This window comes from Dermochelys coriacea, chromosome 3, assembly GCF_009764565.3.
Source record: "Dermochelys coriacea isolate rDerCor1 chromosome 3, rDerCor1.pri.v4, whole genome shotgun sequence".
NCBI lineage: Eukaryota > Metazoa > Chordata > Testudines > Dermochelyidae > Dermochelys > Dermochelys coriacea.
In genome coordinates this window covers 17675539-17691671 of record NC_050070.1, presented here as the reverse complement: position 1 = coordinate 17691671, position 16133 = coordinate 17675539, and the positions used below count along the sequence as shown (strand labels likewise).

Genomic DNA, 16133 nt, shown 5'->3' with positions numbered 1-16133 from the left:
CCACCTGAATTTTGCAAAAGTCTAGATACAAAGTTTTGTTTCAGCCCATCAGAGATACTGGCTAGCTGCAAACTTTGAATCTGAACCCAGATCTGAACTTCATAGGCTTGTTGGTGGGAGTAGCTGTCTCATCCAGTGGGAGTGCTTGTGGGGCCATCTACACTTAAATAATACAAAATCCTTTTGTACAGTGATAATTGTTAATGTTCTGTGCTCCTTTTTGATATATGCATGCAACTCCAATTAGCCTCAGTGGTAGTTACATCTAAGCAATGAAGGAAGAAAAGACCCTGATTTCTTATGCAGAATCTCCTATAAAATTCAGTCAACTGGTTGCAGAAATGTAATTGATTGTTTCGATGACAAGTTATTTCACAACTCTGAATCAAGTTGAGTGTCAAGCTCTGATGAAATCTGCTAATTGGACTGTGAAAATTAAAATACATCCCCTTGCTTTAAAATAAAATGTTTAAAAAGAGAATTTTTAAAAAGCTACCTGATAAGAATGTTAAATTAATAAAAAATTACCTGATAAGTGATGTGGACAAAAGGTGGCTCCTGAAAAGATGGATATGCTAGAGATAATCTCTTTCCATTTTTAGTGGAGTCTGTTAGTTCAGAAAGGTGCAGCTGTAACTCAGTGAAGCTGCCACACAGTCTCTCTAGATTCCTGGATATGTGGTTTGCTCCCTTTTCACTTGGCAAGTTGTTATTTTTAGGAGAAACAAAAGTTTCTTGAATCACATCCAGCTGCACTTTAGGAGAAGCTGGTCTGTTGGACAACCTGGCTGGTGTCCTAAATCCAAAGGGGGGCACTGACCGATTAATTGGCTCAGCATCCAACATTTCCAAAGCAATGGATGGGTCACCTGAGACTCTTTTTTCATCAAGGTCACTCACACTTGATGATGAGCTTCGTTCATAACTGGGACTCTTCACTTCTTCTATGAGTCTTCTCCTGCCACTAGGGGATTGAATGATAGTGCTACCTGGTATTAACAGCTCTCTGCTCAAGGGTTGATCTTCCATGGCAAGATTTTCAAAGAACTTCCGTTTTCCAAGAGTATTCATGCAGTATTCAAAATTAGAAAGCAGATTCTGGGTGGCATCAGACGGTGCTGAAAAATCTTCTTCAAATATTAATTCTTTGATCATTAAACGAATAATGTACCTTTCTGAACTTGAAGATGGAATGAGAGCAGGGTCAGTGAATTTCTGCTTTCCAATCAAAATCAACAAGAGTTTATCTATCAAGAAGCACAAACCCTTTGGTCTTTCACTTTTCTCCAGTTGGATTTGTTGAATATTGGGCATGCAGGAAGAGGTTACTGAATAAACCAAAACAATGTTACAAGTATTGGAGGCTACTGCCACAATCCGAGCTCTAGGGTCAAAAGCTATTATATCAGGGACCAGAATGCCTGGGATGCTGACTTTTCGGGTGGTCGTTACCTTTCTCTCAAAAGTTACCAAGATCAGGTACGAAGAGTCCTGATTGTTTCCTGGGACATAGTCCTTGTGTCTCAGAGGAATGAGAGGACTGGGATCAGATCTTCGACGGTTTGCAAGGATATGGGTCAAATCCACAGGACCTGATGAAGAAGAAGCTACTGAATCAACAGCCACTGATTTTTCCGAATCTGTCGATTTTCTTCTTAGGTGCATGGAGTATTCCTCATCCCCAAGTGCCAGAGTAGACTGTGAAGTTAAAGAACCTGTTTCAGTACCAGACGGCACATCAAAAGTAATGCCTGCATTTAAGCCGCAGATCTTATCTAATGGAAGCTCTGTGGCTACAGCAATTTGGAAATCTAAAGTAGCTTCTATAGCACAGATATAGCTGCCCACATCAAATATTGGGCAAAAGAAGCAAGCATTTAAAGCTTTCTGAGCGTCATCCCATATGTAGGAATGAAGGGCACTGCCTATAGCAACTACCAAGCGATTGCCTTCCTTAGTCCAACAAGCGCAGTGGATGAGACCACTACTTTTGATGTCCGCCTTAACCCTGGAGTTATCAGAACGAACAGCATGTAAAACAGAGGCGTCCCGTTTAGTAAGCACAGCCAAAATATCCTTCTTGGGATGCCATGCACAGCCCTGGGGAAGCATTGGGAATGGCTCACCAATTTCACAAGTCTGAGAAACCAGGAGCTTTTTCTTTTCCAAAATGTTAGAGCTCAGCTGCCAAACAGTGACATGTTTTTTATGCTGAACAGCAAGCAGCGCTGGTGTGCCTGCAGCATGACATGAGCCCCAGTAAAGTCCATGAACATGTTCAAACTGACCAATTACACTTGAGTCACCAAACTTGAGTTCTCCATGATGCAAATGTAAAGCAGTCAGTGCCACTTGTTTCCCATCTGTCCAGGCAATTCCATGCACAGGGTGTATGGCCTGATGCAGGGCATTAAGGCCAGTTCTTAGAAGTTTTGCCTTTCCCAACTCCATCATTTTAAACTTCCTCCCTAGAGGTGATTGTTCCAAAGTAAAAAATCCACAGGATTCATTTGAGCATCTTGATAAGGAAAATGTGTCCCTTGGCTGTTGACTTGTTTCCCTGTAGGTGAATCAAGCTGATTTTTTTTCTAATAAGCAAGGAGCCTGAAATGCAAACTCCTTCACACTGTGACTCTCCAGCTGCTCTTCTAAGTATAAATCCTGGTGAAAGCTGCTTTTGCTATGCTTTTTTCTGGGAGGAGTTATAAGCTTCATGTGATGTCTAACAAGGTTTAGCTAATTACTTACTGTATGCTTCACTGACATTTTCTCAGTAGCCTATTTTTAACTCTTAAATGCTGGGAGTATATTTAAAAATAACACTCTAATACCTTGACCTTCAGTGAATGAAGGGCTTCTTCAATGAATGGAGAAGAGAGATCCTATGCTGTTAAGCCTTGGCATTAAGCTACAGCATGAAATAATGACCTGGCACTTCTTTATGGACAGTCTTTGAAGGAAAAAATAAGGTTTAAACATATCCATTAAGAATAAGGGCCAGATTCCAATCTCTGATATGCAGCACATTTCAAAGATTCCTAAGGGGCTTTAGAAGGGGAAATAGGAGAAAGCAATCATACTCACTGGTTATATGAAATGTGAAAGAGGAGGAGACAAAAAGATAAGCAACATAAACTAGAAGCCAGGGCACCTGATCTAATTAGTGTTTGTTTCTCTGGATCAGGTTCATTTATGTCACTTCCCTTTTGGTCTTCCCAGGTGTTCATTTCTGCCTGTGAGCCTAGAGTTTAAGCCAAAAAGGACAGGTTGTGGATTCTCCATCATGGACAATTTTTAAAACAAGTTGGATATTTTTCTAAAAGATATTCTCTAGTTCGAACAGGAATTAATTCAGTGATGTCCTATGGCGTGTGTTAAACAGGAGTTCAGACTAAATGACCCAGTGATGCCTTCTGACTTTATAATCTTTTGTGACCTATTCCACTGAGCATCTTGTGATCTCCTTGTTGCTATTGTTCTTACTGATGCACTTGTTGTGTCTTTTGCTCTTTACACAACAATAGTAATATGAAGAAACGACATGGGCTCAGTTGGGTTCCAAATAACTGTGTATACAAACACTTATTAGATCATGAAAGGCCTAGCTATATACAACCTGCAGCTCTGGCTGGTTTCTGGCAACTTCTAAAAATATAAAACATGGTGAGCACCACCAAAGGGCTTGTTAGGCTATAGATATTCAGGTCTGTCTGTAAAGGCCTATACTCTAAGAATTTAGGTGTATTCTTATCACTTAGCTAGTTATAGAGGTATAAAAGAAAGAATCAAAATCACTGTCTGCCGGTGTAAGGGCCTTCTCTCACTGTGACAGTCTGAGGCCCTGTTCTTAGGCTAAGATCTTTGGCTAAGCAGCAGAGGCAGCCATAAGCTGGGAAGCGACCGGTCACCTCCTCACATTCCAAACTAGTCACATTGAAATAAGGTGCTATTGGGCTGTTTGGAATACAATCCTGTCCTGATAATACCTGGTTTCAGAGTAGCAGCCGTGTTAGTCTGTATTCACAAAAAGAAAAGGAGTACTTGTGGCACCTTAGAGACTAACAAATTTATTTGAGCATAAATTTTTGTGAGCTACAGCTCACTTCATCGGATGTATTCCGATGAAGTGAGCTATAGCTCATGAAAGCTTATGCTCAAATAAATTTTTTAGTCTCTAAGGTGCCACAAGTACTCCTTTTCTTTCTGATAATACCTATTGCCTTCAGAGAAAGGGAAGTGCCTAGAAGATGTAAAAGGAAACTTAGTTTGATAGCATCTTGTCTGGCAAGAACTCACTTATCAATAGCTGGGATGTGAAATCTTCATTTCTGTAAAAAGAAAAGGAGTACATGTGGCACCTTAGAGACTAACAAATTTATTTGAGCATAAGCTTTCACGTAGCTCACGAAAGCTTATGCTCAAATAAATTTGTTAGTCTCTAAGGTACCACAAGTACTCCTTTTCTTTTTGCGAATACAGACTAACACGGCTGCTACTCTGAAACTTTCATTTCTGTGTTTGTTCTATCACTGTAGTTCCTATTTCCCTATTGTTTGTCTGTATAATCTCTGTCTGGTTCTGTGATTGTTTCTGTCTGATGTATAATTAATTTTGCTGGGTGTAAACTAATTAAGGTGGTGGGATATAATTGGTTAAATAATCATGTTACAATATGTTAGGCTTGGTTAGTTAAATTTCAGGAAAATGATTGGTTAAGGTATAGCTAAGCAGAACTCAAGTTTTACGATATAGTCTGCAGTCAATCAGGAAATGAGTGGGGTGTGAGTGGGTGGAGGGGGGGGAAATTGGAACCATGTTTTGCTAAAGGGGGAATGGGAACAGGGAATGGGGTGGGGAAATTGGAATCATGTTTAGCTAAGGGCAGGAAATGGCACCAGGGACACAGGTAAGGCTCTGTGGTGTCAGAGCTGGGAAGGGGGACACTAAGGAAGGAAACTGGAATCATTGCTTGCTGGAAGTTCACCCCAATAAACATGGAATTGTTTGCACCTTTGGACTTCAGGTATTTTTGCTCTCTGTTCATGCGAGAAGGACCAGGGAAGTAGGTGGGTGAAGGAATAAGCTAGTGAGCCCTTTGGTGGCACTCATCATGTTTTATATTTCAAGGAACACTATCCTATTCCTATACATTACACTATTATTGGCTTCTTCTAGTTTATTATGTGCAGATTGCATTTAAAATAAAAAGCCTGTCAGTAATATTGAGGAGAAGTCTGAAGTGATGAACAGCATAGATGCCCTCAATGAAAATTAAAAAAAACTTTTAGCTGAAATACACAAGTTGGAGGAGCATGGAAAAGATTTGAAAAGAGGAGACTAAGGGGGGATATGATAGAGGTATATAAAATCATGAGTGGTGTGGAGAAAGTGAATAAGGAAAAGTTATTTACTTGTTCCCATAATATAAGAACTATGGGCCACCAAATGAAATTAATGGGTAGCAGGTTTAAAACAAATAAAAGGAAGTTATTCTTCACTCAGTGCATAGTCAACCTGTGGAACTCCTTGCCTGATGAGATTGTGAAGGCTAGGACTATAACAGGGTTTAAAAGAGAACTGGTTAAATTCATGGAGGTTAAGTCCATTAATGGCTATTAGCCAGGATGGGTAAGGAATGGTGTCCCTAGCCTCTGTTTGTCAGAGGATGGAGATGGATGGCAGGAGAGAGATCACTTGATCATTACGTGTTAGGTTCACTCTCTCTGGGGCACTTTGCATTGGCCACTGGCGGTAGACAGAATACTGGGCTGGATGGTCCTTTGGTCTAACCCAGTATGGCCTTTCTTATATTCTTATACTTTTTCTCCAGTTTCTGAATCCTTGCTGATCAAGCTTTGTTTTTGTCTACACCTGCAGTTAAACCATGTTCATCACCAATTCAGTTTCAACTGTTGCTGACCAGGGAACTTCCATAATATACCCAAGGCTCAGGGTAAAACACTGCAGTGCCTGAGATTAGGAAGCCTGATTGTGCTGTGTTTCCATCATTCTCCAGGGACGGTTGAATGGACTATTCAGAAGTTCTGCCAAATATAACGGTAGGTGTTTATCCACAGTGATTGCAGTAAATAAGGACTGAGATTACATTAAAATGTTGTACCATCAACTCCAGAGACTTGCAGAGTCCATGCAGATTTTTGTGTTTTTAAATCAATGGCTTGTTAACTGTTTCCCTGCCTTCTGGATTTATTTCACTAACTCCAGTATTGGGATTCTTCAGGTTGATTGTCTCAACTAAACTCTGAGTGGCACCTTTGTTATCACAGCAGAGTATATTGCAGCTGGATGGTAGTAGCTTAAAATGGGGGTCTGGCATACAAGCAAATATATAACCTTCCTCTGCCTCAACATGGCTGAACTGTTCATTTTCAGACTAAAGGCTACAACAGTCTCTCTAGTGGAAAAAACCTTCAGGAGGGACAATGTTGTACAAGAAACTCTACTAGTCAAAACTTATTGAGTATGCAGCTCATCGTCCCGTAAGCCATGTAGGGTTTACAGACAGACAAAGCAAGTAAGGAAGAGGGTGGCACAGGCTGGCTGGGACGTCAGCAGCCAACGCAGCGGACCCAGTGACCCTATCCCTGCCCCGGCAGGGTGGTCCTTTCTTTTCCCCCCTTCACCATGAAGTGCTCCCTGCAGTTCTGGTTCCTCTCAACTGCCTTCCTGCTAGTATTCGTCATGTCACTCGTCTTCACGTACTCACACCCCAGCATGGCCTACCGGGACCCGGACAGCCCGGGGAGCTTCCACCGGGTCAGACTGGTGCCCGGCTACGCCAGCATGCAGCGCCTCAGCCAGACCAGGCACCTCAGTGAGGGGTGCACCTGCCACAGGTGCACGGGGGACGCAGGGGCCTCGGAGTGGTTCACCAGCCACTATGACAGCAGCATCTCCCCGGTGTGGACCAAGGAGAACATGGAGCTCCCGCTGGATGTTCAGAGGTGGTGGATGGTGAGTGAGCCCTTGCCAGGGGGTCCTGGGTCAGTCGATCTCAAGCACTCGCGCTGGAAGGGAGTCCCCTTCTCTTCGTCCCCCCACCTCCAGTCCGTGCTCTACTCCAGAACCACCCTCACCCCAGCCCGCTGGCCACCCCTCCGCAGCTCGGGCTCTGGAAATAGTGCCTGGCCCCTGTTTCCCTGCAGTTTGTTTCATCCACCCAGAGGCCGCACTGCTGCTGGGCAGGCCGAGTTCCTTGGCCTGCTCAAATGACTGATCCGCTCCCCTCTAGGGGCCCAGAACCTGCTGGCAGCCTAGTTCTAATCTGTGACATGTCTCTGTGCAAGTGGCCTGCCGGGGCGCCGCCTCCATTGGCTCTTGGGGCCTCCTGATCAAACGGGCCTTGGCCATCTGGCAATGAGATGAGCCCCTGCTGGTATTGAGCCCAACTGTGCTCCTCCTAGCTCATGTCCCCCTGATGATGCACTCTCCCAGGCTGGGCGCTGCCTCTGACCCCTGTGCCGCCCCATTGCCTTCCCTGGGGCTGGGTGCACTGAACAGAGGGTGGAGTTTGGGGAAGTAGGGGCGCTCCCATGTCTAGCCTGCAGGGAGAAGCGCGGTCTAGTGGTTAGTGCACACAGCAGAGCTGGCAGTTGGACCTGACCCTCCATTGCCTGCCTCTCAGGTCACTTCCACCAGGGAGCACAGCTCTGCTGTTCTGTCCTGCCGGCACAGGTGTAAAGTCACACCCCAGTGCATGTGGCAGCGGAGAATCAGGACCCCGGGGCTCCCATCCCAGATCTGCCATTGACATGCTCCCTAGCCTTGGGTGAGTCACTCTGCTGGCCTTTCTTTCCCCAGCTTAAAATGGGGTGAACCTCACCTCGCAGGGAGATGAATGTATCCATGGAGGGGAGGGGAGGTTTATTGCAGGAGTGGGTGGGTGAGATTCGGTGGCCTGCATTGTGCAGGAGGTCAAACTAGATGATCAGAATGGTCCCTTCTGACCTTAATATCTATGAATCTATGAATGCACAGCCTTCAATCATGCAGATATTGATGAGATCCATTGGAAAATCCAGTGGTTCTTAGGCTATTCATGTGGAAGATCAGGCTCTCTCTGCTACTCTCGGGACTTCCTCGTCTCCAAGGGCATATGTCTTTCAGGAGCCACACTGCCATTGCCCTCTCAACCATGCCTGTGCCACACCTTCCTTCCCACCCACCCATACCTCCAAGGGGCTACATGGTACAAGGAAAAATTTGTGGAACTGGCTGCTGACAGGCATCCCACAGGAGATGGTGCTGTGTAAAATGTCTGCAGCTGGTCATGATGACCCCTCCAACTGGCTTGTTACAGCTATAGGGACAACAGAATTACTGTGTTTATTTCTCTCTAATTAACTTACCAATGTGTTCAACTATTATAATGACAAACTCAATAAAATTTCACTGGGGTGGTAATGAGGTAGCATAACACAATAGTATAGTAATTTAACTATAGAGTGTTTCTGGTTCTTCCATTGTTAAGTCCAGTTTTTTTTTCAAACCACCTAACTTCACCTTAACCAACAAGTGCACCAGATATTTAATATATTAGATCACATTGAAGGATAGAGTTCTGAAGTAAATTAGAAAAGGCATTTAGTGGCTATGAGGTTAACAAACGTGATCTATTAGTTCATTTCAGGAAAATTCAGTCCAAGACAATATTATCTTTTCTGTTTAGGTCTTTTCAAAGGTTTCTGAGTCAGCTGCTATCAAGGAGAATCCTGATACTAGTAGTAAGAGTAGTAGATGTTTGTTTATTACCATAGCACCTAGTGCCCTTGTCATTGCCAGGAGTGCTTTGTGCTAGGAGCTGTACAACCACAGAATAAAAAAGATGGTCCCTGCCCCAAAGAGTTTATAAATCTAAGTATGAGACAAGAGACGATGGGTACAGACGGACTGATGGGGGAGCATAAGGAAACAATGAGCCAGTGTTGGTCAGCATGACAGGCAGTGATCTCAGCATATTCGGAGCAGCCTAACCGTTGTCAAGTTTTTTGTAGATGTCATGGCAAAGAAGAGTTTTAGGAAGGGACTTGAAGGAGAATAATGAGCTAGTTTTGAGATGTTTATGGGAAACTCCTCCTAAGAGTGAGGAACAGCATGGATGAATGTACAAAGGTTTGAAAATTTAACAAGAGGGCGATGGAGTCTGGCATCTTAGGCTACTCGGAGATAGGAGTCAACCTCTCTATAGTGAATGAGAGATGACAGGTACAGCTCCAATGGAAGGGTGGTGTGTGTGGAGGGCCAGTTCTCATGGGGAGGCACAGGACTTGCCCTCCTGTGAATCACTTGAATTCTACATAGATTCCTGGGAGTCCGCCAGGTTTTGGGCAGGCCTTGAGACCTTTCCTATAGGGAATGAGGAAACCCCACCACCAACAGGATAATGTATGAGGATCTTTGCAAAGGGATCCTAATTCAGGCTTTCTTCTTCTCATACCCCTCTGTAGTGGGGTGTTACTCACTCTGGCCCTGACAGGGCTGAGGCCAGCACGGGGAGAGGGCTGGGGCTGTGGGGAAAAGCCCAGATGGATTAAGGGAGCAGCCGCAGCTATGGCCAGCTCAATCAGGCCCAGCTGGCCCCTATAAGAGGCTGTGAGCCAGGAGCCTAGTCAGTCTCCCTCTGCCTGTAGAGGGAGAAGGACCTGGCTGCAAGGTTCTGAGCAGGACACCTAGATTGCAGCAGGGCTGGGGAAGGGCCTGAGGATATGGGAGCTCCAGACTGGAAAGTCTCAGGCTGCAGGCATGACTACAGGCTGAATAGGTGCAGGGCTGCAGAAGGGCAGACCAAAGGTAGGCAGAGGCAGCAGGTCCAAAACCCCCTTGCCGGTGATGAGTGGCATATATTCTGCAGTCTGCCCCGATACAAGGGGCTAAGTGGGGACTGGCAGTGGCCCAGACTAAGGTGAGGTGGGGTGGGGTTAGAGGATGGGGGTTCCCCTGGGTGGGGAGACCCAGAACCTGAGAGTGTGGGGGTACTGCCACGGGGGCAGCACCCCAGAGAAAGGGGCACCAGGTCCTGGGAGGACACGGGGGGCCGGTGGTCAGGCGGATCACCGGCGTGCAGAGGGTGCTCCGGTGGCTGGATGAGCTAATTCCCAACGACTACCAGCAGGAGGCGCCGCAGGGGTGAGTATGAACCTTTATACTCTCCCATAGGCTTTTCTGTGAGAGGGAGTAATGTGGGGAAAAGGTGTCCATGCCAATGTATTTACTCTGCAGCATCTTTGACTGCATGAGGTTTGCATGAGTTTTCAGCGGTTAAATTAGACATTAGGGGGTGCCTGAACAGCTGTATGTATACAGTAGAAGACTACTGTAAATGATAAAGGAAAAAAATAATTGAAAAGGCTACAGAATTTAAACCAAGTGCATTCTCAAGTTCTACATGCATGCCGTATATGAATTAAAGTCTGACACAATGTACTACAACTTACCATATTTTGCTTCTTCAGCCCGGAGCATAAAAAGTAGACGTAAATAGACAATTTTCTCTCATTCAGACTGGGTATATTTCTATAACCAGAACAAGTATTTAATATTTTTTCATGTGAATTTGGTGTGCACTGATCTCTACGACACACACAAAACCTGTCATTGGGAATTGTCATGGCAGCACCATAGATTTCCTTTAAAATTTCCTCTCTTACAGCAGCGATGTTAATAATCTGTCAATAACTTAAGACCATTGCAGTGTGATACAAAAAGTGAGGATAGCTGTCAAGCTCCTGCATAGATAGTGAGCCAGATTCAGATCTCATTAGTAGCATTGTAACTTCTGATTCACCCTGTTGGTGTAACTGAGATGAGAACAAAGCCCCTTGTGTAGAACATTTTATATTCCACCAAGCTGGCAGTTTTATCTCTTACATAACTGTTATTATAAGCCAGATCCTGTGAAATACGGCGCATCTTATCCATTCAAAATGAATTGAAGGTGCTCAGGCCCAGGTCCTCAAAGCAATTTAGACGCCTCTCCATGAGATTTAGATGCCTTTGGGGATCTGGGCCTCAGAGCCCTGTGGGAAGTTCTCAGCATCTCATAGGATCAGAGTTCATTTTTTTTCTTTACTCATGGTAAAACAGAGAATAAAACAATAAATCTTTCTTGGCCAAATCCTGCTCTAAATTAATTAAATCAATGGTAAAACTTCCGTTGATTTCAACAAGAGCAGGAACCAGCCCCATAATGAATAAAAGCTTAACAGTGACAGATTCTCTAATATTAATCCAAAAGTATAAATTGTCTAATACAATGTGATATTTTTAACTTCCAAAAATACTACTCTTGAAAGCTGCCCACTCCATTTTTAATTATTTTAGTTGAGGTATCATTAATGTAATAAAGTTAAGAATCTTGAGGAACTTTCTTTAATGCTTGCATTTCTATGCCATTCAGAAGGCATCTATTTTTAAAAATAGCCTAGCTGTCACAAGCTAACTGAAATAGAGTATGAAAATGTGCACAATTAATAAAGATACATAATAAGTAACCTGTCAGAGCAGATCTACTGGTGACAATATGTAAATTATATCCTCCTGAGGGTGATATTTCTCTCTGCCATTATTGTTTTCTGAACTAGACTTCACCCACTCTGCTGCCAGGAAGATTTTGTGTGTGGATAGCAAATTAGAGTGAGACCTATTGTCATTTTTTTAAATATAAGTGTTTCTTTTCTTTTGGCAAGGTAGCTTACTTTCCCTTAAAAAATGTTTATATAAATGTAGGAATCTGGGTTTCCCTCTGCAGATTATACCGGAGTCAAGGAGTGGATTACTCCAAGTTGAAACTCAGTTTCCTTCTAACTCTTCTCTCAGGTAGGAGAGATGGGGGGTGCTTCTTCCTGGAAGTTGCTAGGCATTTGGCCCCATCTCCCAACCTGTAATTTCCTGAGATCCCAGAGGATCTCAGGGAAGCCAACAGAGGCAAAGAACATCCACATGGAAGCATTTTCCATCACACAAGGCTCTGGCAGAAGCCATGTTCTTAGGGGCTCCCTTGATCTTTGGTGCACTTGGCACTCCCTTTGGGTGTGGTTCTGTGCATGGAGGGAAATACTGCACAAGTTATAGTAGTACAGTCCAGCAAGTGTGTAAGGACCTGTCAGCCCCCCAACACTTCCCGTAACCAGCCTGCAGAGCTAGAACATCATGCAGTACCTGAAGAAGGGTCTCTGCAGGATTGGGGAGAAGGGGACCAAGCCATGAGGAGGGTACTTCTCCCCCACACCCAGCAGAAAACCATGGACTCGGGCTCTCTGCAGCTTGCCAGAGTGCTGTACCTCATGACACAATGCATCAGAAAGTAGGAGGAGAGGCAGATGAAGTAAGTTACCTAAATAATGTCACACAGCTATTTGGTTGTTACGCACATGCCATGTTACAAATATGTTTCCTGATATGTACAGAAATCCTTATCAGCACCAGCCCACTAATATCTCTTTCTAGGGCATGGTTCCCCCTTTACTAACGCCCTCCCAACAAGGGAATGCCCTATTCTCCCTCCCTTTCCAACTACCCTCCCAACTATCTGATCCTCCTTCACTTCCTCCCTCATCATATATCATTCCCCGGCCCTCTGTATATGGAAACCCCATCCTATGAGTATTCCATACTTCCCCTTGACAATCAAACTTCTCCACATCACACTCAGAAAGGAACATTTCCTGAGCGTGAACTGTATTCAGGTGTGGAATAGGTTCTTAAGGAAAATGGTGGGAGCCTATTGCTTGGAACTGTTAAAATTGGTCTGGGCAGAAGGTTATCAGGAAACATACTTTAGAGAAGAATCCTCTCTTGGCAAGGAGAGGGGATTGAATGATCTAATGCAGGGGTTCTCAAACTGGGGGTCATGAGGTTATTACATGGGGGGTCACGAGCTGTCAGTTTCCACCCCCAAATCACACTTTGTCTCTAGCATTTATAAGTGTTAAGCATAAAAAAATGTGTTTTTAATTTATAAGGGGAGGTCGCACTCGAAGGTTTTCTGTGTGAAAGTGGTCACCACTGATCTAATGGATGTTCTCCATCTCTAACTCATCATTCACTGGCCAAATTATTCCTGGCTTTAGTGACTGCTTTCAGTCTGTCACTTTGTTTTTTATTAATAAAAGAACATTTTCTAACTTTTTCTTTGCTTTCAGTGAGAACATTAATTTACTTACTGTGAAGTGAATTGAATACACCACATTATCAAATAATTTAGAGGCATTTTGATTTGCTACAATTTGCACACTCAGTTAGATCATTCTCATCTGAGAATGCCTGTTGTGACTTGTAAAAAAGAGAAGAGGATAATGACATTTCTTGCAGAAGAATTGTACCATTTTAATGACAAATAGTTGCTGAACCTTCTAAATGTCACTTAGATGACCTAGTTTCACTATAACCCTGTTTACTCTAGGAAAATTATTTACTGTTGGCTGGGGTGCACGCAGGAATTTAAATGTTACCACTTTTGGAGGGGCAATTCTGCAGCCCCAGGACTGGAGGAGCTGTCAGGTTCCACTGTGGCCCTGGGGCCAGAGGAGCTCTGTGCCCTTACTGATTACTGGGGGACCTGTGCCCTTGCTTGCCCCCCTTATGCACACTCCTGATTGTTGGCAAGGAGTGTCAACTCTGGGAGTTGACCAATCGGGTGTTGAAAACAGTAGGCTGATAGTGTAGACAGGACCAAATAGGACAACACCCATTACAGAAATTGTGCAAGATGACAACTTCCATCAGGACTGCAGAAGATGGTTCGTCCCTGTCTGTTCTAACAGTTAAACCATGTTCAGTTCTGGTTGAGAAGGGTCCTAGGAATCCATCCATCCATCCATCCATCCATCCATCCATCCATCTTCAACCCGTGATTTTCCTAATATAGAGAGTGCCTGGAAGAGACAGATGTTTAAAATATGCTATGGTTTCTGTAGTTAGTGAAGACCAAACCGGAGACATTGCCTACAATTTTAGGGAAATCTTCTACCGTTGCATGGGTATATTTCCCTTGGTGTTAGCAATGGTGGGAGTACATGTGTAGTTTGGTTGCCAGTGTTTTTGCCAGCATTTCTTCTAGACTAGCTCCATGTATGATGAATATATGGAAGTAAAAATGCTAGTGGCCAGTCTACACTAATGCTTCTACCTCTGTTGTCGTTGACAGAGCTGTGCCACTGGTATGGCAATGGTAAAAGATTTTCAGATAAATCTCAGTGTAGATGCATTCTAACTATATTAGATACCCTTTACCAACCCATCTTTATCTACATTAGAACTTACTTACCAGTTATTACCAACAATAGACAACTGTCCAGTGTAGATGCATGCCTCATGCTTGGTGGTTTAAAAAGTGGTTTCAAACAGTGGCGTATTAGAACCATTGTATGACCTTGCTGGTAAGAATCTTGTTTTTAAATAGTTCACCTCTAAGCTCTGTCTGCAGTAGGAAACAGAACCATTGTGGACAATGCTCTTAAGCATCTTGTCCCCATGAACTAGTATTGAAAACAATTTATGTGCAGGTGCAGACCAGATAAGACTGCTTTGGTGGAACCGTGTCATAATCATGCTTTGTGAAGTGGTATTGAAAATGGTTTTGTCTTTTCTAAAGTATTTCTCAAATTGTTGCTTAAAACCATTGCCTGCAATGATTCTGTCCCTGCAGTAGACTGTGCTGTAGTTTAGAGGGAACCTTAGAACTGCAGAAAATATAGAGTTTGTATTTGTCATACTGCATAATTCAAAACCTTTGAGAGGAATTGCTTAATGATCATAGCTTTGCAGTACTTTGACTCTTTGAAACCGAAGGATCAAATACAGTACTAGTGAGGCTGATTCAGTCTTTTAGCCTTCCAAGGTAGTTAAAGGCTGAAGGGCTGAGTCAACCTTGATAAAGAACTGAGTGCCATGAAGATAAGTGTGGGTACCTGTTTTCCAGATGAGACTCATAAACCTGAGTTTCTTGGTGGACATTAATAATCTCTTAGGAACATAAGAATGGCCACACTGGGTCAGACCAAAGGTCCATCTAGTCCAGTACCCTGTCTTCTGATAGTGGCCAATGCCAGATGCCCCAAAGGGAATGAACAGAACAGGTAATCATCAAGGGATGCATCCCCTATCGCCCATTCCCAGCTTCTGGCAAACAGGCTAGGGACACCATCCCTGACCATCGTGGCTAATAGTCATTGATGGAGCTATCCTCCATGAACTTATCTAGTTCTTTTTTGAATCCTGTTATAGTCTTGGCCCTTCATAACATCCTCTAGCAAGGAGTTCCACAGGTTGACTGCGTGTTGTGTGAAAAAATACTACTTTTTGTTTGTTTTAAACCTGCTGCCTATTAATTTCATATGCTGACCCCTAGTTCTTGTGTTATGAGAAGGAGTAAATAACACTTCTTTATTTACTTTCTCCAGACCAGTCATGATTTTATAGACCTCTAGCATATCCCCCCTTAGTCATCTGTTTTCCAAGCTGAAAAGTCCCAGTCTTATTAATCTCTCCTCTTATGGAAGCCGCTCCATATCCCTAATCATTTTTGTTGCCCTTTTCTGAACCTTTTCCAATTCCAGTATATCTTTTTTAAGATGGGGTGACCACATCTGCACACAGTATTCAAGGTGTGGGCATGCCATGGATTTATAGAGAGGCAATATGATATTTTCTGTCTTATTATCTATCCTTTTCTTAATGATTCCCAACATTCTGTTCGCTCTTTTGACTCGATATTTTTCACAAGAGTAAAGGTTTGCCCTTGTGTGTTGGACAAAATTTTCCCTCCTTTATCACTACTATGCACCAGTTTGCTTGTTGCTCTCCATGCTGCAGGTAGTTGCATTTCATTGATGTTATATGTATTATGACTTCAGGTCATTTGGGTTAAAAGGTGAACATGTAAAATATATTTAGAAAGAACAAAATAAATGCCATTTTCTATATATGAATCCATGATCTAGTTCCAGTGATTCATTTATTTGCGGGAGTTAGAATATCAGTTGGTTTCTCTTCCATAGTTAGATTTTTCCAGAATAATAAAAAGACTACAACAGAAGCTTGTAGTTAATATTGATGGTTTCTTGGGGTTTTTTGTTTTTGTTTTCTATTATAGTCTGAACTGCTTCCAGTGTGTC

At 43.4% G+C, this 16133-nt stretch overlaps 1 protein-coding gene across 1 annotated transcript in view; it reads right to left on the bottom strand.

Moving 5' to 3' along the window:
- The window catches only part of LOC119853633 (WD repeat and coiled coil containing), a 34966-nt gene extending 32420 nt beyond the window's left edge, over positions 1 to 2546 (bottom strand). The window contains exon 1 of the mRNA XM_038396927.2: positions 529 to 2546. Coding sequence (XP_038252855.2) covers positions 529 to 2454 — 1926 coding nt within the window. The 5' untranslated portion in view covers positions 2455 to 2546. The remainder of the gene's footprint in view (positions 1 to 528) is intronic.
- Between the last annotated feature and the right edge of the window lie 13587 nt (positions 2547 to 16133).